Source organism: Urocampus carinirostris, chromosome 13 (genome assembly GCF_059441175.1).
Source record: "Urocampus carinirostris isolate Australia breed hairy pipefish chromosome 13, RoL_Ucar_1.0, whole genome shotgun sequence".
In the NCBI taxonomy this organism is placed as follows: Eukaryota; Metazoa; Chordata; class Actinopteri; order Syngnathiformes; family Syngnathidae; genus Urocampus; species Urocampus carinirostris.
In genome coordinates, this window is record NC_142361.1 from 41,162,142 (window position 1) to 41,187,237 (window position 25,096).

Sequence of the window (25,096 nt, forward strand, 5' to 3'; positions counted from 1 at the left end):
ATAGAGCTTTTCAGCAGATGGAAGCATGTAGTGCTCTAAAATCTCTTGGTACACAGTTGCATTTACTCTGGACTTGATGAAACACAGTGGACCAACACCAGCAGCTGACATGGCTCCCCAAACCATTGCTGACTGTGGGAACTTCACACTGGATTTCAAGCAACTTGGATTTTGCTCCTCTCCAGCCTTTCTCCAGACTCTGGCGCCTCGACTTCCAAATGAAATGCAAAACTTGCTTTCGTCTGAAAAGAGGACTTTGGACCACTCTGCAACTGTCCAGTGCTTCTTCTCCATAGCCCAAGTCAGACGCTTCTTCCGTTGTCTTGAGTTCAGAAGTGGCTCGACCACGGGAATACGGCTATTGTAGCCCATTTCCCGGACACGTCTGTGAACTGTGGCTTTTGATACCTGGACTCCAGCTTAAGCCCACTGTCTTTGAAGCTCCCCCAAATTCTGGAAGCGGCTCTTCTTCACAATTTTGTTAAGGCTGCGGTCATCTCTCTTGGTTGTGCAGCGTTTCTGGCCACATTTTTCCCTTCCAACAGACTTTTTGTGGCTATGCTTTGAAACTGCACTCTGTGAACAGCCTGCTCTTTGAGAAATTTCTTTTTGTGTCTTACCCTCCTGATGGAGGGTATCAATGATGGTCCTCTGGACAGCAGTCAGATCAGCAGTGATTTAGTTTACTGAACCAAGCTGAGTGTTTTTAAGGCTCAGGAAACCCTCGCAAGGTGTTTCGAGTTAATTAGATGATTCAGGTGATTAGTTGAATAGCCTACTTGTATACTTTTTCATGATATTCTAATATTTTGAGATAGGATTTTTGAGTTTTCTTAAGCTGTAAGCCAAATTCAGCAATATTAAAATAATAAAAGGCTTGAAATAGTTCAGTTGATGTGTAATGAATCCAGAATGTATGACATTTTTGTTTTTTTAATTGCATTACAGAAAATAAAGAACTTTATCACAATATTCTAATTTTCTGAGACAGTCCAGTATATACTGTCCCGGATACTCCGCAGAGGCAACTGGAACTGATACCATTGAGCCAGGCTGCTCAATAACGAACACAAATGCCAAAATAACCCCTATGATGACAGTTCAAAGAAGCTAGAGAGTTCTAGCATGGGACTAAGGAGCCAAGTCTTGAACTCTTTAGGATTATTTTGGTTGACCAAGAAGGGAATTTTTCTTCTTAAAGTGACAATGACATAGGAATAGATTGTCATTGTGGAAAAAGGGAATCTGCTTTTCATCTTGTAAATGTTTATTAGGCATGCAGAATTCTTCACTGTGTCTGTAAAGTATTTATTTTAGAATGCGTATTCTGTCAAAAACAATAAAGGGAGTCAAAATGTACCAAAAAATACAATCTTTTCCAGATTATAAATAAAACTTTTAACCCTCGAGTCTTGTTTAAGGGTGGCTATAAAAGTCACTTTCTCTAATTGATATGAAGAATTTTCCACATTTCCCGTCTTTCTCAACTTTTAGGGATGAAAGTCCGGCTTTCACGCGTTTGAGGGAATTTCTTCTTGAATCGTCTTTGGCCTTTATTCCCACGGAATGTTCTCCTCCGGATTTCCGGGATCCGTTTGGGCACAGAGGAAGCCATTCATTCCTTCGCACGGCTCGGGTTCGGGTTCCCGTCTCTTTTTTTAAACTCTCGCCTGCCGATATTTCTGATCTCCTGCCACAGATTCCTAAGTTTACCACTTTGCTAATGTCGCATCTCAAACAGATTTTTATGGACGTTGCTTAAGGAGGGTTTTGATTTTTCCCCTCAATCAATTTTTCTTCATTAAGAAAATAAACGATCGATGGGATCAGGGGAGTCACACTCATTTAGGGTGGGGGCCACATGCTAGGCGCTCGGACCAGTAGGTTTAGGAGAAAGAAGGGAAGGAAAAAGAGGGGTAAAGTGAAAGAAAACAACAAAGACTGTAAGAGAGAGGGCACAATATAGAGAAAAAGGTAGAAAAAGAACGTGAACAAGATCAGAATTAAAAGGAGAAAAAAAGAGTGAGAACGAAAGAAAAGGAATGAATAAGAGAGGGAGACTGAGAAAACGGTGAAAGAGAGGAAGATCAAACAGAAATAGGGCAAAATGGAAATAGGGAGAGCGAGGTAAAAAAATAAAATAGAGAGCGAGAAAATGAGAGTGAAATGAAAAGTGAGAGACAAAGGGAAAAATGGAGAAGAACTACTTCTAAAGATGCTTTGCAGCTGGTGCATGACTTCAGTGACATCAAGTGGACATATTAAAAACTGCAACTTACTTTTGTCTTGAGCTTCTCACTGTGTTGATTTGCGGGCCAGATTTAACACCTGCGGATGAGATATTAGTCTTTGCTTTTTATTTTTTATGAAAATATTTTTCTGAATATGGTAACCTGACTGGCTACTTTTTATAAGAGATACAAAATTTAATATATTTTTTTTAAACTTCTGCAAAGACAAAAAAAACACTGAAAGGTACTAAAAGTATGAAAAAAACGTCCGAGGGTTGCAAAACAAAATGAGTCGGAGTAAAGTGCAAATTGTACCGAAGAGTATCAAAAAGATATTGGAATATTAAAACCTGTTCAAGTGTAAAAAGGTATCAAACAATTACAAAAAATAAACATAACAGTTCTAAATATGATGAACGTACTGGAAAGTAGTATAAAGAATGAACAGGTATTCTAAAGGACTTTAATTATGAAAAATTAATGAAAAGTACCGTATTTTCCGCACTATAAGGCGCACCTAAAAGCCTTTATTTTTTTCAAAAGCTGACCATGCGCCTTATAATACAGTGCGCCTTATTTATGGATCAACATTAAGTTTTCCAACTAACTTGCAGCCGCCGACTAGATTTTCCCCCGAACGCCAAGTAGTACGCGGTGGATGCTGAGATTTATTTACCGGCGTTTCATTGGCTAACCAATGTGTCAATCATCATTTGAATTGATCTTTATTGGCTAAAGTTATTCGGAGGTCAAGAGGCGGATCCTTTTTATCATTTACAGACTGCCATTGGCTCAAACGGCAAACAAAGCCTGCAATTGGCCGAAAAAGACGTGTCAATCATCATTTGAATCGATCACTATTGGCTAAAGTTATTCGGAGGTCAAGAGGCGGATCCTTTTTATCATTTACAGACTGCCATTGGCTCAAACGGAAATCAAAGCCTGCAATTGGCCGAAAAAGACGTGTCAATCATCAGTTGAAACGATCACTATTGGCTAAAGTTATTCGGAGGTCAAGAGGCGGATCCTTTTTATCATTTACAGACTGCCATTGGCTCAAACGGCAATCAAAGCCTGCAATTGGCCGAAAAAGACGTGTCAATCATCAGTTGAAACGATCACTATTGGCTAAAGTTATTCGGAGGTCAAGAGGCGGATCCTTTTTATAATTTACAGGCTGCCATTGGCTTAAACAGCGAAACAAAGCCTGCAATTGGCCGAAAATACGTATGCGTATAGCATGTGGCTGACGGCATAGAGAAAGCATTTTTTTCTATTCTGTATTTGTAAATATTGTATTCTCCTGGATTTACTACCCTCACGGATATAAGAGGACATTGCCTGCACATTATTATGAACACAACGACTTCGGTGAGCTACTCCGGCTTTCTATATTATCCCTGTATCTTGTTTCAGACTGAACTCGATGTTTCTGTGATAAGCGGTGCAGATAATGGAGTGTCTATTTTTAAATTCAACTCAATTCCAAGTGTTTATTGTCATATGCACAGTAAAGTTGCGAGCGAAAAAGAAAATAGATACGAAGGAAAGGTTATCATTTATTGAATCCCAAGACTTTAACCTTCCGAATGATGGAACGATGCATTTGAGTGACATCGTACGGACACCGCATCCGCACGTGTTTTCGACACGTATTTGCGTCTTTGCAAGCTTTGGGAATGTTAAGGGGGGAATCAGTTGGACTGAACTATCTGACTGTTTTGTCCACGTTCCCATTGTAGCGCCTTATAATCCGGTGCGTCTTATGTATGTCAAAAATAGGACCAAAAACTATTTTTTCGGGGTGCGCCCTATAACCCGGTGCGCCTTATAGTGCGGAAAATACGGTACTCAAATGTGTAAGAAAAGTAGTAAAAAGTGTGAAAGTGTTATAAGTTATATAAAATATATAAAGTAAAGAAATAATACTGAAAGGTACAAAAAGGACTAGAAAGTATATAAAAAAAGCACCAAATATAGTTTCAAGTACTAAGTAGTATAGTATGAAAATGTACAAAAAGAAATACTTCAAAGTACAAGAAAAAAACTGAAATGTAAATAAGAAACATGTACTGAAAAAACTGGAAAATATTAAAAAGGTTAATGTGTCAAAAAATCACCAAAAATATGAAAAGGGTTAGTACATCGAAAAAACACAAAAAAACAGGGGTTTAGTACGTCGAAAAATTGCGAAAATCACAAAAAAACATGAAAGGGGTTGTTAGTATGTCGAAAAATCATGGAAATCACAAAAGGGGTAAGTAAGTATGTCAAAAAAAATCACAAACACAAAGGGGTTAGTATGTCAAAAAATCACAAAAACACAAATGTCGAAAAATCGCGAAAATTACAAAAGTCGCAAAATCACAAAAAACACACAGGGGTTAGTATGTCAAAAATCATGAAAATCACAAAAGGGGTTAGTATGTCAAAAAAAAATCACAAAAATGAAAGGGTTTAATATGCCAAAAAAAATCACAAAAACACAAAGGGGTTAGTATGCCGAAAAATCGCGTAAATTACAAAAGTCGAAAAATCACAAAAACAAAAAGGGGTTAGTATGTCAAAAAAATCACAAAAACACAAAGGGGTTAGTATGTTGAAAAATTGCCAAAAACACAAAAGTCGAAAAATCACAAAAAACATAAAAGGGGTTAGTATGTCAAAAATCATGGAAATCACAAAATGGGGTTAGTATGTCAAAAAAAAAAAATCACAAAAACGAAAGGGTTTGATATGCCAATAAAATCACAAAAACACAAAAGGGTTATTAGTATGCCGAAAAATTGTGTAAATTACAAAAGTCGAAAAATCACAAAAACAAAAAGGGGTTAGTACGTCGAAAAATCATGGAAATCGCAAAAGGGGTTAGTATGTCAAAAAAAATCACAAAAACACAAAAGTCGAAAATCACAAAAACACAAAAGGGTTAGTATGTCAAAAAAATTGCGAAAATCACAAAAGTCAAAAAATCACAAAAAACATGAAAAGGGCTAGTATGTAGAAAAATCACAAAAACAAAAAAAGGGTTAGTATGTCAAAAAAATCACAAAAACAAAGGGGTTAGTATGTCGAAAATTCGTGAAAATCACAAAAGTCAAAAAATCACAAAAGACACACAGGGGCTAGTATGTCGAAAAATCATGGAAATCACAAAAGGGGTTAGTATGTCAAAAAAAAATCACAAAAATGAAAGGCTTTGATATGCCTAAAAAAAATCACAAAAACACAAAGGGGTTAGTATATCAAAAATTTGCGAAAATCACAAAAGTCGAAAAATCACAAAAAACACACAGGGGTTAGTATGTCAAAAATCATGAAAATCATAAAAGGGGTAAGTATGTCAAAAAATCACAAAAATGAAAGGGGTTAATATGCCCCCAAAAAAATCACAAAAACACAAAGGGGTTAGTATGTCGGAAAATCGCGAAAATTACAAAAGTCGAAAAATCACAAAAAAACACACAGGGGTTAGTTAGTATGTCAAAAATCATGAAAATCGCAAAAGGGGTATGTCAAAAATCACAAAAAAATGAAAGGGTTTAATATGCCCAAAAAAATCACAAAAACACAAAGGGGTTAGTCAGGCAGTAGAGATCCGGTCCAAAGGAGGTGGGCTCGGAAAAAGGGATCGCGCGAGCTAGCGGCCCAATTCACAGAGTCAGAATAGCATTTTTCAGACGCTTGGCAGTTATTCACTCGGGTGGAAGACGACGGCCATTTTATTTTGGCACGAAAAAGGGCAGCGGAGCGTCGCCGTGAAAATGTACTGCAGGATGTTAAAAAAACGGAAATGTCAAAAAGTGAAAAATGTACTGAAACGCTTAGGTAAGGATGAAAATGCACTAGAAAGTATGGGGAAAGAACAAAAACTAGGACAAGGGAAAAAGTCCTGAAAGGTACAAATGAAAAATGTGTACACACAAAAGATAGTAAAATCATGAAAAAGTCATGTATGTAACATAAAAAGTACAAAAACTAGTTACATGTACATGTACAGTGTAAAGTAAGACGAAGTAGTGAAACACGATGAAAAAAATGAAACGTCAATATGGTAAAAATAAACGGAAAAAGTATCAATAGTACTAACATTAATTTTTAATTCAAAGTATGAAAAGATACTAAGTACGATGAAAATGTCCCGAAAAACATGAAAAAGTAGGACAAAAAGAAGCAAAAAGTACTGTCAAATTGGGAATTGAAGGACAATTTTGGCATAGTTCAAACGGCAGCTAGACTTTCGACAAGACGCAAGATGCTTCTTTTTAATTGCGCTGCAATCGGCATTATTCCCCGGCCCGCCTGCTATATGTTTGACACCCCTGTCATGAAAAATTAAAATACCAAAATAAATAAACCGGATGAGTGCAACCTTATCGATCGGCCGCTTTCGTCTCAATTGGCTCCGGCGTCTGTTTTGTGTTTTGCGCCTCGTCCACTTCGAAAGAAAGATCCGTTATCCCTTTTCAAAGACATACAAAGAGATTGGGGGCAGAGAAGGTTCAAAGCGAAAAGAAAATGTTCCTTGAGGGTCTCCCGGCAACACTGATGAAAAGTGGCCGCCCTCTAATAGCCCCTCATCAAGCTAATGGTGCGAGTGGCCTCGCTAAAAACGTTTCGGGGTTCGAACCCGGGTCAGATAGTCTGGGCTGAAAGGCAAACACGTTTCTCAACTGTCGGTTTCAGTTTGCATCTCAAACATCTCAACAAAACGCCAACATTTCTACCAAAACTGATAGCCCATTGAATCAATATGTTATCAATTAAAAAAAAACACTCGAATGGCTGTGGCTTTTTGGGGGCATTTTTCACATCTAGGGTAACCTACCTCAACAGTTGACTTCAGTTTGCACCTTAAAAAGCTAGAAAACATTTCTAACCACACCATCAAGTCACTATATAATAATTAAATACTACTACGGTGGCAGTGCCTTTTTTGGCATTTTCACATCTAGAAAGGTGGAGATACCTAATGTCGTTCTGGCTTGGGAAAGTGGAATGTCTTTCTGGAGAAAAAAGGCTGAGTCCACCAAAAGTGCCGATTTAGTTATTGTTTGCCATTTTTTCAAATCGAGGGTAACCCAACTGACTGCCTGTAAAGATGAAGTTAATATTCAATGTTGTCCTGGCCCCGGAGAGTGGAATGTCTTTCTGGGGGGGGGAAGGCTCAAAATGAGATCAATATTTTAACTAGAACTTTATGAAAACAGGAAAAAAAAATAAGAATGGTAAATGATGTGAACAGTTGTACTCAAATCTGGAATTGAAAATCATCAGAAAAATATATAATGTCACAAAAACACTTGAAGAAAAATGTAGAGGGTAAAAAGAAATGTACACTCAGTAATTCAGGATCTTCCAAACCATTTCCCTCCAATAGCGCAGAACTTGGGGGGAGTGGCAGAAGAGCACCCACCTGCATGAAATCAGTCTCCACAGCTGCCGTTCATTATTCCAGATCTTCATACAGACTGTGCCCGACAGCAAGGGTCGTGGATTCACGGCCACTTCATTTCGTCGTCGTCGGGTCGCTACTATTTGGCCCGAGCGCGTAACTACGTAAACAAGCTCAATAAAAGTTGAAATATAAAAAAATTGCGGTCAAAAAAGGACTTACTTGAGTCATGAGGTTCAGACATCACTTGTCTTTTCCAAGCAGCGAGCGATCGGGTTCCCAGACGTGCCATTTTTTGACGGGAATACGAAGCCGTCTCTCGGGGTGAAAACAAAAAAACAAAACATCTGCTCCCCAAATAGCCGCGAGTGGCATTTTTCCCTTTTTTTCCCCTCCATCCCGCGAAGGCTTCACAAATGCTGACAAGAAAGTCACGGTGAAAGTGGATTTGTTGTTCTCTGCTGTATTTTCATACATTTTTTACAAATGATTGTCTTGAAACCTGACAGAAAAGACAACCCGGATACATTATACATGAAACGAGTATTACATAGTTGGAACAGAGTAAGAATCTTGATGATTCTCAATACAGTAAAAGGCCCGGTATACAGCGTCCCCGCTTTATATGGTTTTCACATTAATGTGTGGAATCGGATGCTTTTTGGCTCCTTTTTGCCGTATAGAGCGTCCACAACAAATGATTTTGTCATCAAATTCAAACCGAGTTACCTATCGGTCGACGTCATATCGAATGCTGCTCAGCTATCGGTTTGTGTTACGTTATCGTTGAAATGCCGATATGCGGCTGGCCCAAATATTTCCCACAATGCCTTTCTCGCTCTTCATTCAGTTCAGGATACCATGCCCTTTGTAAAGACCATATTCTATTATTCGTATTGTATCTGATGGCTAATGATGCTAGCGGGAGAAGCGAATAGATGAATAGATTCACAAAACTGGAGCTTGCCATTATTCAAAAATACCAAGAAGGCACACAAATGGCTGCCCTGCCGTATTCCGCCGACAATAACGAGGGGTTTGAAGCAGGAACATCTTCTGAGGGTGCGACAATTCTCAACATGGAAGTTTTAAAATCAGATTTAGGTTTAATTGGCCTGACAATCCCCAACCACCCCACCTCTATATCCACCTGGCTACTCCACTGCACCAGCTCAAGTCACATCACACTTGAGGTAGATCGAACGTCAGTTTTCTTTTATCTTTATAATCTTGTTTAGTCCTACGGATGTATTCATTATTTGAATGTTTTATTTGGAGCACCTGGGGAATGAAAAATCCCTATGGGTGTGGATAAGCCTCCCTCAGGTCTCTTTCCATACATGGTTGCTTTGTGCCTTTCAATAATTATACTTTATTTATGTTACTATTCATTTTGTTTATATTGTGAGTTGCTGTATCAGGTGTTTGTTGGGTGGGGATTAAGGAGAATTTGATGAGCTAATTAGAATGGGTTTTATCCCTTGCAATATGGCAATTTTACTGTGTGATTCTCCCCTCAGAACCGATTCCTGCTCTTTGTATACGTCCATTTTGTGACTTAACATCAATCTACCAAAGTGCATGATATCATGAATTGTGAGTTGTATTGAAATTGCTTCCAAAATAGTTCCAAAGAATACAAAAAATCCCAATCACCCACCCTGTTGACCTCTAAATCATCGACGCTAACAAGTACAAATGGAGTACATGATCACGTTTCATCCGAGTGCATAAAGAAATTCTGCGAGGGCGCAAACGACACGTTTTGGCTTCCTCTTCGGTATTGCTTGAGACATTTTCAAAAAAAAAAAAAAAAAAAAGAAAGAGTCAATCCACGGCGTTCATCAGACGACAAACTCCCCCTTCGATGGCCAATGACTGACCAGGAACTGTCCCAGGTGGTAATCTGGAAATGTGCGTCTGGAAGAAAAGAATAAGAGATATACAGTTTATCCAGTTTTCTAATCATGTAAAAAGGCTGATGATGAACACAAGAAATATTTGAATGGTCACCAAAATGGATTCAAGTGGAACAATGGATTACAAGTGAAACAGATATTGCCCCACATCAGGGATCTCAGACTCAAATGACTTTGGGGCTGCTGGGAAGAGTATAAAGGTTCACTGAAAAAAATCAGTAAAAAGGTGTCATTTGAGGGGGAGAACACTTTAATGACATCTGGTTGGTCTTTAAAACTGTAGTTTTTTTTTGTTTGTTTTTTTACACAATGCGCGGGCCTAATTTGATCATGGATCCTGGCCCTCAGGCCCCATCTTGGACACCTCTTTTGTGGAATTGGCACACAGGGTGCAAGTTTAAGAAATACTTTTTTATCCTTTCTTGATGATCAAATTATTTTGAGTCTGAAAGGAGGTTAAAAGACAGCACTATACAAATAATATGCAAAGGACAAGAGAGGAAAATGAACGTCTCACAGGTGGACGGATTCCTTAAGTGACTGGATTGTCGAGGCACCACTGAGGACGCAACTCTGGACAACTCTTTCTATTGCTGATGTTTCTTGGCATTTTAAGTCAAGTGATGTTTATTTATTTGGCCCTTAATCACAAGAAGTATCAAAGTGCTGCACAGACAGCATCCCCTGATCTTAAACCTGCATGAGTCAAGTCATGTTTATTTGTGACAGCCTTAATCACAAGAAGTCTCAAAGGGCTGTACATACTACAGACTATTATGACAGCATACCCTGATGTAAAACCTACATGAGGGCAAGGAAAAACTCAAAAACCTCAGCATGAGGAAAATGAAGAAAGCTTGAAAATGGACCGCACGTGAGGTCATCCCCCTTCCAGAATGACCAGAACAAAATAGATTCTGCAAGTAGGGCTGTCACAAATATGACATATTCACATTAGCAATTAGCATCTTCTCTTTTGCCCCCCTTTTGTGACCACCCATGACTGAAATGTCCAGGAAATGACGTCGACGCGTAGCGACGCACACGCAGAAGCTATCTGTTATGACGCCGCAACTTATAATTTCTAAACCACGTAGCACTTGACTATTTCAGACACGTTGTGGGTTTCGAGCGACAGCGGTGAACCCCAAAATACCGAAGAAGCAGTCTGCAAACAAGTTTTTTTTCTCTCGAAGGTGCCAAAAAGAGGCCGACACACGCTAACGGATCGTATCGCACGGTACATTGTTACCGACGTGCCGCCGTTCGATACGGTGGACAAAGCGGCGTCCGGAGACAAGTTTGACGGGCTTTAGGAACCACCGGGCAAAACCAATAGAAGTTAACGACTTTATATTCAAGTTGATGTCACGTTAACAGAGCTTAAGCTGTGCAATTGTTTTGTTTACAGTTTCAAAGAGAAACTATGTTTACTTAGTTACTCTTTTTCTGAGTGATTCCTTTCCACAAATTCAGAGACTTTGTGGAATTTTGCTCAAATGTCTATAATACGGGTTGATAGAATGATGTCTGTGTCCTCTGTATCTTGCCAGAAACCCTCTTCGTCCTCGACGCTGAACTCTGAACCGAGACTGTGACACGGAGAGCATGCCGGGAGCACGCATGCACACCGGTTTCCAGGCAGATTTAAAGCGATAGCCAATTTGTTTACGTTCAAGAAACTCTGGGAGCGGCAAATAGCAGCGCGTATTGTACTGCATGACTTTGTAACGAGAGGCGATATTTTCCCGTTGGTAACCTGAAACTTTTGTATGTAGAGAAACTTGTATGTAGAGGTACAACTGTACCTGGTTTGTTTTTAAAGCCTAAAAACGTCAAGATTTGTCTGCTATATGGACATATAACACGGAGGAGCCGGGAATCGAACCTGTGATCTCTTGATCCCAAGACGAGCGCTCTACCTCCTGAGCTAATGCCGCCCCAAGTCTACAATGTCAAAATCTGGAAGAGCGGGCATCCCCAGACAGCGGCTGCGCATCGGCTTGACGCCGTGCCCGGGTTTTGGACCTGGAACACGAGCTTCTATTTCATTTCCAATTGTCAGTTTGGACTTTAAGAGTGCGTCATCCCAATCAAAGTCATCAAATCTGCGAAACGGGCCAAAAAATAACGGGCCACCAAATGAGCCTGACATCCATCTCCAGAACATTCTTGAACGGGGTCCCCTGGCGCCCCGAGGCCCACTGTCATCAGCTAAAAGATCCCCCGGCCGGGGCCCCGCACACACATGGCAACGCTCTCTGGGTTATTCTTCCCATACAAGCTTCTGTCTTCGTGGCCTTCATTGCCTTCATCTTTCCCGAGCAGCAAATCAGTTTCGAGTGAAGCTTCAAAGGCCTTTTCCTAATCAACTTAAGGTGCTCTCATGTCACAAGAACCTTTGAAGGACGGACAATTCCTCCTAAATTGAACATGAATCCATGCCGCCCGCCATCATTTGAAATACAGGATTCTTTTTCATGGCCACATTCAAGCACATTTTGAGCACTTTCATCCTGCGCCGATCAAATAACGTTTTTGTTGTTGACTTTGATGCCTAAAATAAATTGGCTATCTTGCTGCTAGCACATAGCACTTGATGCAGTTTTCAGCTGTTGCAACCCATGATATTTTTGTGTTAATGGGCAGCTATAAACTGACATGAATTTTGCCTCGACAACACTTGTTTACGAACGTGAAAAGGGCCAAATGGGTGTTGGGTATAAGTGGAGTTCAATACAGAAGACAAAGAAAAGAAAAAGTACATGCCATGTACAAAAAGCAGAACAATAAGCCAAATTTGGACTCATTTTATGAGTATTGATTGTTCCGAAGAAGCGTGGATGCTGATCTTTTGCTTTTTGTTTGACTTATTTCAATTTCTATTTTAATCTGTGTTTAGATTGGCTGAAACAGAATTGTAAATAGTTTTTTTTTTTTTTTGCATTTTATCATTTATTAAAAGCACCGAAGGTGTCATATTTTTCAAATTTATTATATTGTACAGCATTTTTCTGGATTTTGTGTGTACAAAGCTCCTATTGTTTTGCTTTTTACAATTTTCATTTTGTAGATCTGTGAATATTTTGTTCTATATTTCATGTGTTTTGTAAGGATCCCCTGCAAAACATCTGAAATAAGTAATTGCTAAATAATTTGGTGCATAATGCTATAGTTATATTGATTTTATCTTATCAAAAAATCTTCAACAAAAAGCTCTTTTCGGGGAAATGGATTTCTAAATAGAGCTGTCCTCTCGGGTGATAACAGTACGGGATGGTGACACTTGACATAACAACGCCATCATGACAAGCCACCAGACAGGTGTGTCGGCGTATTCAAACATTGTTTTCTTCTTTTATTGGGTGCTCAAAAGAGCCAGACTGCCAAGATGGCAACAATTTCTATCATTTTCAAGCACTGACCCAAAATTCAAGCATTTAAGAATTTCAAGCCATCGTACCAACCCTGGAAATACTTTTGAGACCTGGTGACGATGGTACACGCCGACCATAATGAGCGGGAAGGCAAAGAAAAAGCCAGACACTCCAGAAGGCGAGTCGGCCACAATGCTGACGACATGTTCCTCATTCCAGAAGGCTGCTTTTGCGGTTGAGGAAGCGTATTTATAGGCAGTCACTAACTATACTGTAGCGCGAAGGACGCACGTGTCCTTTACGACTTCAATCACCGTCTTTCGGGCCACGCCGACTGCACCGTCGGCGGAAATTTGCGTCACATGTGGCACCTCGAGTACTGTCAAAACCGGACTATAAGGCGCAGACCTTACTTTTAGGGTTGACGCACATTCATAGGAAGTAACATATCTATACTGTGACGTGAAATATGTCGGGTACTATTTCACTCGCATTCTTTTGGGCCACTGCACCATCGGCGGGAATTTTGCATCGAAAAACCCACACGTTGCATGCTCAATACTGTAAAAACAGGACGATAAGGCGTACCTGATTACGAGCCGGACCAATTACTTTGGTAAATGAAAGATTTTGACATAAATACCGAGCTATAAGGCACACATGAAAGGCCAAAAGCGTTACTTTTGAAAAAGAAACATTCTTTTGTAAATAAAAATGGACCATAGAGTATATCTGAATACAAGCCTGACCAATTTCTCTTGTGAAGGAAAACTCTCTTTTACATAGATACCGAATTCTAAGGAGCACTTGATTATAAAATGCAGCCGTTATTTTTAATATAGGTACCCCTGATTATGCATTGCATCCTTTATTTTGCAAATGAGTCAAATATTTTGTAAATACATACCAAACGATACAGAGCACTTTATTATAAGTCGCAGCTGTTACTTTTGTAAAATACATACGATATTATTATTGGATAATAATACTATTATATTGTACTTATAAAGTCGCAGGTTCCCTCTAAGGGGTAGGTGTCTTATCTCACAATGCCATTGAAGCATTTCTATCATAAAGTTTTCCTCCACTACAAAAATATGAAAGCCACAAGAAAATGGTTTTTCAACAGTATCAGTATTGTCCCACGCTGCTGCCTGTCAATAGTATGAGTAGGATAATGCTTTACACAGAAATACAACAGCGAACAGATGATGAAGGTGCTGTATCTGAGTCAGTTTAGGAGGCTTCTCCTGCCATTTGTAACCGTGGCAACCAGTACTATCGGTTTCATGTAGGGCAACAAATTCCTAACCCCAATAAAACAACCTGGAGACGGATGTCATAAACATGTTTTATGAGGAATACCTGGAATATGACAGTAGTACATATTTTTTTTAGGATTTTGGAGAATAACAACCAACGGGGTCATTTTTGACCCCACTTTTGCATCCAAGGGATGTTATTAGTGACATGCTTTAAACTCTTCTGGGGAGCTTTGTTAGGGTTGCTGTATGCAAACTTTGCCTGGCCTTTATCGGCGCCGTTAAAACTCAAACCGTGACAATTCTGATTGGCCAAACACGACATCCCTCAAATAACAAGGAGGAACCATAAACTGCCATAAAATTGCACTACATCACATCGCAATACCGATTCAATTTCAGTTTATCGTGCAGACCTAAAGTGATCAATTTAATCCGTTGATCGTAACAAATACAAACAACTGCAAAATGATCTGGAAATGGAAAATTGGCATCAAAAGACGTACATGTTTCATGCTAATCACTTTAAACGATTCATGTATATATCGTGATTTTGTTTTTGGCGGTTTTTAAAATCGGAATTGAATTATATCAGGTAGGTCAAAATGCAGGACCGACTGATGTGCATTGTTTGAACATCATTCACGGTTTAATATCGCAAAAAGCGTATGATTTAAAATGCGTGTTTGCAAGGTAAGAAAACAAAACCGCAATCAACGATTTCGGGACCTAAGTATCGCGATACCGTCGAATTGTAACCAAAGCGTATGGTCCCGCCCATAAAGATTACTCGTTACTTTTCCGGCCGAGCGCCTCCTAGTGGCAGTTCGGAAGGAAATTTGAATTTGCGAACGTCAAACGACCCCCCCGACACTCTTGGAAGCGAACGCGGGCCGCTAAAAGACATTTGAAGCCGGCGGCCGACGGCGCCGTTCGTCGCGGCTTTGAAATTCAGCGAATCATGTGCGATTTATTAGCGGCGCTAAATGGATAACAAAAACAAAATGTACAAGAGAAGATATCAGAGGGGCCGGCGTGGCATGCCGTCCTATTTGAGCGAAAGCTTTCAAGTGGTAATGATGTCCAGGAAGAGCGCGAGCCGAGTCGGAGGGGGAGGGCGAACGTTTCACATTCCGCTTTCATCTGAGAGAGCGCGACGACTCGGCGGGAGGGAAAAAGAAAAGAAATGAGCTCTTACACGCTGCTCGTGTGGAAAAGTTTTCATCTTTGCGCATTGGAAGGGCGGAGGAGGCCAATTTGACGCTTTTGAAAGGGATCTCGCGCTACATAAACACATTAAGTAGCGTTTTTTGGGGCGAAATTCGAGCACTTTTCTTCAAGGACAAAAGAAGGTTGTTTTTTGTTGTTGATGCTATCTTGCTGCAAGCACATACTTTGTGCTATTTGGAGCTGTTCCTACCTATGACCTACAATCTTTTTGTGTCAATGGGCTGCTATAAACTGACATGAATTCTGCCTCAACAATGCACATGCACCTTGGATACCTCACACTTCTTTACAAACAGGGAAAGGGCTCTATAGGTGTTAAGTAATAAAGAAAAGAACGTACTGTGTGGATAAAGTGCAGAAAAAACAGCCAAATTTGGACGCATTTAAATGAGATTGATTGCTCCGAAGAAGAAAAGCTTGAATGCAAGCTTTCAGATTGCTGATCTTTTGCCTTTTGTTTTACTTATTTTTATCATTTGCACCATTTTTAGGGGCTCTGTGTCTAAATTGGTTAAACTTGAATTGTAAATCGATTTTTTTTCATGTTATCATTTATTTACAGCCCAGAAAAGTCAATATTTTATTTCATGGTTTTGTATTTTCAGAGATTTTGAGTTGTTTGAAATCTGTTCAGGGCAGCAAAAATTGTTTTGTATATTCCATTTTGCTTGGTAGATCTGTGAAAATTTCAATTTATATTTCATGTGTTTTTCAGGGATCTCCTGCAAAAAATATGACATTACTAATTACAAAATACTAATGCTTTATTACTGATAATTGATTCTAATACAACAGTCTTTTTTCTGTATCCAATATATGTGAGACTGGAGTGTCATGCCCAATTTCGTTGTCACAATATGTTAACCCATTTTGTAACAATGACAATAAAGGTATATTCTATTCTATTCTAATAATATGCATGTATCCATAAAACATTTTTCAGGAAATATTTTGGAATATTATTATAATACGGGAATATGAGGATGTTGCAATATTAAAAAAAAACAACACACAAATATTGTTGCTTTGGAAAGCATATTTCCTTTCTGGAGTTCTCTGTTGGATAATTTATTGTTAAAGCTTATTTTAATGTAGGAATGTTTAACCACCACAGCGGTTAAGACCGACTCAAATCATATTTAATCATATTCCTTCAAAAACAACTTATGAATAATATAGAGCACATTACTTGGCGCTGCAGAGGAAATAGCAACACATGAGTGTTATTATGTTCAAAAACAATATCAATGTGTTTCCCATGTGTTTATTTCACAATAAATTTTGGTCCATCAAAAAAGCTCAAAAACAAACATCCATATTGTGATCATGATCATGCCGCCGAGTATGGAGAAAGCAGTCATTTTGTAGCAGTATCGGCACTTGGTATCGTTAACAGGGCTGCCAAAGATTGAAAAAGGGATTTTAAAATAGATAGTTTTTAGATTTTGAAGAATTTAAGAGTGCCATTTAAGGTTGAAAGTGCTTCTTAGACAATGTTATAATAAAACACAGCAAAGTTGTGACGGTTGATAACTTAATTGTACAAATTTGGTACGAGAAAAGCTGTTAAATATTAGTCATAATCAACAGACTGACTGATTAAAACGTAAATTGTGATGGACAAGTGAAGCATCATAAAGCACTTGTGACATGGATTGATTTCTAAAGATGGCCATCTTTCCCTAAAGATGCACTGCGGATGAATTGAACTTCCCTTTTGAATTTAAACCAAAAGCACGATCTTAACATTGGTTGATTGTTTCCTCATTTTTTTCTTAGAAACAGAGTATTTTGTAATTTTCTATAAACTAGTGTAGTCAACTACAGAATGTAATTTGGGAGCTCTGCAGTAAAAAATAGACCAAAAAAATGGAATGCCCATACAGGTATTGGTCCAAAAAGTGGTGTCGAACTCACCCAATAATAACAATATTTTTTTTTATATAAATCAAAAGGATCTCGTGACTCAGTTTGACAAGTACGAGTTGAACAAAAAGATAAATGATGATTCCGTGACACAAGAAAAAGATAAACAGAGACGGTTTCTTCCCCATGGCCATGATCATCCTAAACAAGTGTGCAAAACTGGAAAACATATCCATTGCCGGTTGCATCAAAAAGTGGGTACTTACATTTTATTTATTGACTTATTTGTGCCACCACCTTCACTAGAGGAAGCCTTGATTGTGATTACCCTGACCATTTAAAATGAGTGCCTGGACGACACGCAGGTCGGGTCATTGCCATTTCCATTTTTATCCTGCTGGTTATTTCTGCTGTCTTCTACTATGATGTCAGGTTTGGACAGTTTCATTATTTTATAATGCTGTTCATCTGGGAGGTCGCTGGTTCGCACCTCGGCCGAGTCATACCTAAGACTTATAACATTGGTAAAAATGGCGGCGCCCTCTGTTGGCTGCGGCTGCATCGGCTCGCTACAACGGGTCAGGTGTATCGACATTTCGTTCTGTGTACATTGTTACAAAGAATGACAATACAAAGGAAATTATTATTATTATTATTATTATTTGTGACCACTTGCTGGTTACTTTGTTTCTCCTTTTGTCATTCATCGCCATCCCTCTTTTGGAGCATAGCAGTCTCTGTTGTGTCTTCCCTGCATTTGGGTCCGTTCGCAAAACGGGACAATTTCTAAATTGTGGTCGTTGCTAAATGTTAATAAACTACTTTTCATCGCACAATTATTACAACTTAGGTTAGTCTCCAAAAATGACCTTGCAAATATGTTTGCCTATTGATCCTGGCATTTTCTTATTCTTATCTTATTCTTCTTGTAGCACTTAGTATCAGTAAAAGAGCTTCCATATACTGTATCATCCTGGAGTGCCATGTCAAATCACATTGCATAAAATGTGTCACCATGTTGATATCAACGACAATAAAGACACTTTAATTGAAACGTCTGTGCTAGCCGTCGACCTGCTAGAAGCATAAACTGCATCAATGGAGACATCATCGTATCCACTTATTAATCAAAAAACGCAAGAGGATGACCTCACAGATTTTGGTGCGACATGAAAAGTATCGAAGCGCGGCGCTAAAACGAGCAAATCTTTTAATGGACGTCCTTCACCGTGACCGTAACCGGCCGGAAAGGAAACAGATGCTCCGGGATTTGGTCGAGAATGCCTTGGCAGCGCTGAGGGGTCGGGTAGAAAGACAGGGCTCAAGTTTTGTTTTGCACTCGCGACCGAGTGGACTAGAGAGGAGCGATACCGCCACATGTAGAAAGAAATGGAGACGTAAATAAATAGCTCCAAATATAGGCCAGAGCAACAAATGATCACACAAATAAAGCACGACATATCTAAATATATGACATCAATGGAACGCATTCATATATTTGCGCATTTATTTGTTTTGGTGTTTATTTTCTCGCGACAAAATGTTAAACCGCCTGAGCTTTTCACCTATTGGTGGTAAAAGCCATTTATTGTTGCATTCGTCAATCAACCAATAGGTGAAAAATGTCAAAATATGCGACAAAAAATGAGAAAGAAAATGACAAAAACAAAACAAAAGAGGCAACAAAATACCCACTGAATAAATGACCAACCACGTGGCAAATTACTGGACAAAATATGCGGCAGAGTACGCGACAGACAAAAAAATAAAACTACAAAAACCACGACGGAAAATAAATGACAAAATTCACACCGGAATACAAGACAAAGTTTCATGATAAAACATTAGTCAAAATATGCAACAAATGAAAGGACAAAGAACACACAAAAACGTACACCACAAAATACGCCCCCCTCCAAAAAAAAACAAAAAAACAATACACGAGAAAATAAATACTGAAATGCATTAATGACAGAATGCATAAATGAATGAAGTAACTACATTGATGTCATATTTGGATAGGACGTGATTTATTTGCTCATTTATTTTGTTTTGGCGCGACGATGACCTCAAAACTAAGATGCGCTCGCTTAAGATGCCTTCGAAATGATGGGATTTCAAACCCTAATAGTACTAAGTACGTGATAAAGAGCGGACGGCGCGCCGAGCAAAACGAAGAGCTCCGGAACGCGCACGGCGGGACACGGCGACAAGACTTTGAAATCCGAGAGCGCCTCGGAACAACAGAGACCTCTCTCCTCGCACTCGGTGGAAAAAGAAAATCTGTGTCATCTGCACTGGACTGTCTCTGAAAATGAAAATATTGTCACCGAGTTCTTGATTTTTTGTAATCCGATTAAAAAACCGAGTCAGCTCGCCATACGGTCCGACGTGTTCTCGAAATTCAGGAAAGCGGGATTAAGGTTTCTCTGCTGTTGTGGAAACGCAGATTGAACATTTGTTCTGTGGTGGGGGGTTCCTGTGATTGGGTGCCGTTCGAGTCCCGGTGTCAACTGGGCTTGTACTTATTCTTAAAAGATCTTCTCGTATGCTTAGCTGCTCACGACCACCCGGTGTGCACGCAGGATACATTCATTCGAAATACGTGACTCGGATTGTAGTACAAGTACACAGAAATGCTACGATGGACTACTGTTCCAAATACAAGTGAGAACAATCCACTCCATTCATGCTTTTTCATGATTTCTGTATTGCCTTCAGGATCATATTTGAGACCATTTCTGATCCCCCCCCCCCATTCTGGAACTCGTTACCATCCGACCTCTCGTCCATCTTCAAATGCGGCCTCTTTTGACTTGATTACCCATAAGAAACTGCCTCATATGCCCCCTTTCCCTTTTTCAAAAAGCATATTCTGTTTATATGTTTGTATTTTTCGCTTGTTTGTTTTATTCTAGTTTTAGTGTAGTTTTTCTATTCCGTGTACAGTGACCTTGTGTTATTATTATTACTATTATTCACCTAATGTCAATTTTAGTTGTTAGAGCATTCTACCATGCGTAAAATCACCCAAATATGTTGTGTCCCAGTGTGAACCGTCTCCCCCGTTACTCTGATAAGTTCTATAGAAAACATCTGCTGGCTATCATTTTGGTCACGTGACTCTCTGATGTAACAATATTTTTTGGGGAAAAACATTTGAGGAGAAGAATACTAAGTACCATATTTCGTCATTTCTTCCCCAATGTTTTCTTAGGGTTTACTGATGAGGAAAAGACGGCTACCCCGTTACGCTTATTTTCTACGCATTATTTAAAAAAACACTATCACAGTAATCACTGTACACTAACATATTTTTGGATCACATTCATAGTAAAGGCTAACTTAAACATAACACGTTCCACCTATTACTGCACTCCCTCCCCGTTACTGCTATGCACTGTAACAGGGGACAGATTTAGCCTATGTCATGAGTCAAGTCATTGGTAAAAAAAAAATGTTACAGAATTATAATCCACTTGGAGACTTTGAATATCTGACATTTTTGGAGTCGCTGCAGGGATCCCCCGCAAAACATGAATTTATTAATAACTAAATCATTTGGCACATGTTGTCTCACTATTATTAATAATATATCACCCAAAAAAATCCGAGTAGCCACCTCTTTTCAATGAGCCGAGCCAAAAGTGTCTTTTTTCTAAATAGGGCTGTCCTCTTGGGTGCGAACAGTAGGGGGCGGTGACGCTTCACATGACCAGCAACCAGAGCAGACGCGTCGGGGTCGATTTCAGTCACTATTTTTATTTTTTTCTACATCTATTCCGTCGTCTATGGAGTCAGACTGCCGAGGTGGCGTCAATTTCAATCGTTTTTCAAGCACTTACCGAAAATTCAAGCATGTTCCTGAACTTGAGAGCACAGCATTAAAATTCAGGCAATTTTAAGGATTTCAATCACCCGTACGAACCCCGCTTACATTTACAGACAGGACTCATCAATCCGGACCACCCGCTGCCGACGCTGTAGCGGTCCGGGGAATCCAAATCTGACGAGAGGCGTCCAGATTATGGATTTCATCAGCGGGCCGATAGCATTTCAAGCCACGGAGCCGATTCCAAAGAAGGAATGCGCGTTTGTCTTTCTTCTGCTGCTCTGTTTTCTTGTTGCACGCGTTCTTTGTTCTACCATTAAGTAGCTTGGACAGCACATCTGGAAAGCGGGATGCGCATATTCCGACTTGGATTTCTATTTGGTTGCTACGGTTACACTCGGAATGCTCTCATATGATGAGGTGCGAGGTGGTTTATGTTGCTTGTCCAACTGGAACCGTATTTTATAGGCCCGTTTTTCTTCCTCATCGTGTTTTCTTTTATCCAGATTTCAAAGTAATTGACACACGTGAATGAATGAATTCATAAAAAGCAAACTGCGGGGCAGAGAGAGACCCCTACTTTATGTGCTCTTAATAATTGGGAGCCGTAAAATATTCTCAGGTCGAATATAAATCTAAATCTAGGTCATTAAAGTTATTCCTTTAACGGTTTTTACACATCCGCCTATTAAATCTGCTGTAGTGACAGACTTAGCAATTCAAACTTTTTTTTCCACAAGATGACGTACATGAAAGACATTAGTATACTGTATAATCTTTGTTATCGGTGCCATGATCATAATACGGTAGAGCCCCAGGATACGGCAGTACCATCTTATGTCTTTTTTATTTCCTGATAAGGAAAACAATGTTTTGGGCAATTTTCCTCGTTATACCACAATATTTTGTGCGATCAAAAACCTATAAAACTCAAACTTTGAGTTATGTTTTAAGATGCCTGTCTGCTATTGACAGCATATCAAATTCTGCTCTGCATCACGGCCTCATGAAAACGCAGACACGCTATTGACTTCACTAACTCCTACGATGGCTTTCCTCATTTTCATTAAAGTTAGAATCTCTGTAAAGACTTTGCAGTAATACAATACAGAATTTTTGTACAGTATTTATTGGCTATGTGTGCCAAAGCTTGCAGTGATGCTAAAGGTAGAAGCAAAAAATGGTCATCATCGGAACAGATCTTGAGATGAATAAAAAAATACAAAGTAATTGACACACGTAAATGAATTACTTTCTAAAAGGCAAACTCTATGTAAAAAATTCCCACCTCATGCACTCTGTTACATTTGTGAGCCGTGAAATCTTTTTAGGTTGGTTATAAACCTAAATCTAGCTGCATCAAGGCACATATATTGTTACTATAAATAAGTTGAACGTCCCAATCGTGGATCAACCAATTGTTCAAAGTAAGGAGTAAGGAAATATACTAAGAGTAAACAATCCTGGCAAGTTGAACTTTAAAACTCTGTTATCCGCCATCTCCTACCCTTCTCTGCATCCACCCTCTAACTGCACCGTACCAGCTCAAATCCCAGGTCTGGAAGGCATTAGCTAAATAACATCATTTTCTTTCCCCGACTATACACTTTTATTTCACTCCTCAGAACTGATTCCAGCCCTACCCAGAGGGTCTACTGTATTAATAATCCAACATTTTAAAACGTTAACTAAACAAAAAAATGATAGGGAAGAGAGCTTACCTTTGCTTTGCTATATTGGGCAGACATGTAGCCGACACACATGCTTTCTGTGGTGTGACTCCAAAGAAACTCAACTGGGGGAAAACAAGCACAAATAATATCAAAAATATATCTTTAGGCAGAAGATCAAACCTACGTGATCAAAAATGCTCGCGAAGCCAACATAAAGGATCCAAAGTTTGCTTGGAAAAAAAACAAACATCTGTTGCGCAGGTATAGAAACTAAATCCAGCAACACAATTAGCCAAAGCGAAGAACATTGAGAATGTTTTCAGAAGATTAGCATTCAATTGCGTTTGTGAAATGGGTGACATTGGAGCCTGATTGTTAAAACAGACCACCGGTAAAGTCGGGATGAAGAACTCACTAACCCAACCTACTTTTCCCTTTGTTACAATCAAACCACGTGCAGTTTTTATTTGTGTCTATATTATATGCATTCTGAACTGATCAGTCATTATTTCCCCCAACTCCTCAAACAAGTCTAACCTATAAAATGAACTACGTTTAGTCTTCATTTTTCCTCATGTTGAGCTTTTTGAGTTTTTCCTTGCCCTCCTGTAGGTTTTAGATCAGGGGATGGTGTCATAATAGTCTGTAGTAGTGTGCAATTGTCTTTGGTCTGTGCAGCCCTTTGAGACTTTGCGATTAAGGGCTCCACAAATAAACATGACTTCACTTGACTTCATTTTCTTCATGTTGAGGTTTTTGACTTGTTCCTTTCCCTCATGTAGGTTTTAGATGAGGGGATGGTGTCATAATAGTCTGTGGTTTGCAATAATCTGTGGTCTGTGCAGCCCTTTGAGATTCCTTGTGATTAAGGGCGTCACAAATAAGCAGGACTTGACTTGGATATCGCTTCTTTCATGATTCATTCGGTTGGGAAACCGTAAACACTAGCTGGCGGCTGAATCAGTCACCACCAAAATTAGAATTGACCCAAATACATATCTTTTAATGCATCTTTCTCTACACGAGTTACTAATTCATTGGTTGCGTTGTGTTTTATTGATAGTGCTAATATATTCCCAAAAAACAACAAATATGGGGAGCCATTTGGAAGCCAAAAGAACCGGCTCTTCTTAGTGAGCCGAGCCGAAAGAGCCGTTTTTCAAAAAAGAACAGAATTCCCGTGACTACTCTGATAAACCCTTCCCTTTGGATGTGACCAGTAGGGGGCAGTGAAGCTTCATAAGAATAGAATAGAATAGAATTGACTTTTATTGTCATTCTTTGTAACAATGCACACAGAAGGAAATGTCGATACACCTGACCCGTACAGTTCAACTGTAGCGAGCCGATGCAGCCGCAGCCAAGACAACACATATCGTGCAGGAGGTGTGTTGGCGTCGTTTTCAAGCAGATTTGTTCAAACACTTCACCGATCTGGAACCGATTCCGGTCAAGTGGCCGGGTATTTGACGCTCTACATGAACTTGAAATCTCACCTAGAGAACCCCGAGTATCAGCAGCCGGCTGAGGCTCCGCCCATCCGCCGAAGCGCAAGACGATGACTCCTCCCAAAACTCGATCTTCGCCGGCCAGAAACGGTGAGCCTGCATGGAAAAAGTCATTTATTATGGAGGCACGTCGCATGAAAGAAAGAAAAAAGGAAATGTTGGCTTTTGTCTGGTAAATGATAGGAGGGAAGGCAATTAGCTGCTATTTATTTGACAAAATATCCCGACACTTGAAAGAGTTGTTCAAAGCAGAAAAGTAGACCTTGTCCAACGGTTATGTTTGCCAACGTTGTCGTAAATTGGTGTACGCTATTTCCACGTGTCTTTGATATTGTTATACAGCCGACGATTACAATTGAGAAGATTTAGGCAATACAATAGCGACGACGTTGATTTGAGCTGACCTAGGGATCGACTTAAAGAGATTTCTGGTTTAAATTTGTCAAATTTGTTAGGGTTAAACGACAGACTGGAGGTTCTTGTCCATGGAAACCATCGGTTGGTGCAAGGCTACCAGAGAAGAGAATTCATTTTAACAATGTCAATTAACTCTGTCCAATATGCAAATATACTCGTTTCAGAGTTCGTGCCTTTTTCAAGCAATTTATAAGCACGATCAAGGACACACTTTTTTCAGAACCGTCAAAGGAAGTAATCCAGCGCTGATCAAAACAATTGGTGAGAAAAACAAAGTCACTGTCTGGCTCCTAGCACATACTTTGTGCTATTTTGAGCCGTTCTTATTCATGATCAATGATCTTTTTGTGTCAATAGGCTGCTATAAACTGACATGAATTCTGCCA

The 25,096-nt window shown here is 39.4% G+C and overlaps 2 protein-coding genes and 1 long non-coding RNA gene across 6 annotated transcripts in view; 1 reads left to right on the forward strand and 2 right to left on the reverse strand.

Moving 5' to 3' along the window:
• The window catches only part of LOC148354567 (general transcription factor II-I repeat domain-containing protein 2A-like), an 83,205-nt gene that overhangs the window by 28,747 nt on the left and 29,362 nt on the right, over positions 1 to 25,096 (reverse strand). The window lies entirely within an intron of this gene.
• Positions 3,180 to 24,331, forward strand: LOC148354569 (uncharacterized). The gene is made up of 3 exons (XR_015852551.1): positions 3,180 to 3,602; positions 24,085 to 24,171; positions 24,288 to 24,331. It is a non-coding gene; the product is annotated as an uncharacterized LOC148354569 (long non-coding RNA).
• The window catches only part of tasp1 (taspase, threonine aspartase, 1), a 32,073-nt gene continuing 15,050 nt past the window's right edge, over positions 8,074 to 25,096 (reverse strand). For all 4 annotated transcript variants that reach the window (XM_088351827.1, XM_088351828.1, XM_088351829.1 and 1 more), the window contains 3 exons: positions 24,282 to 24,389; positions 22,834 to 22,907; positions 8,074 to 9,546 (listed from right to left, as the gene is read on the reverse strand). In XM_088351827.1, the coding sequence (XP_088207953.1) occupies positions 9,454 to 9,546; positions 22,834 to 22,907; positions 24,282 to 24,389 (275 nt within the window). In that variant the 3' untranslated portion in view covers positions 8,074 to 9,453. The remainder of the gene's footprint in view (positions 9,547 to 22,833; positions 22,908 to 24,281; positions 24,390 to 25,096) is intronic.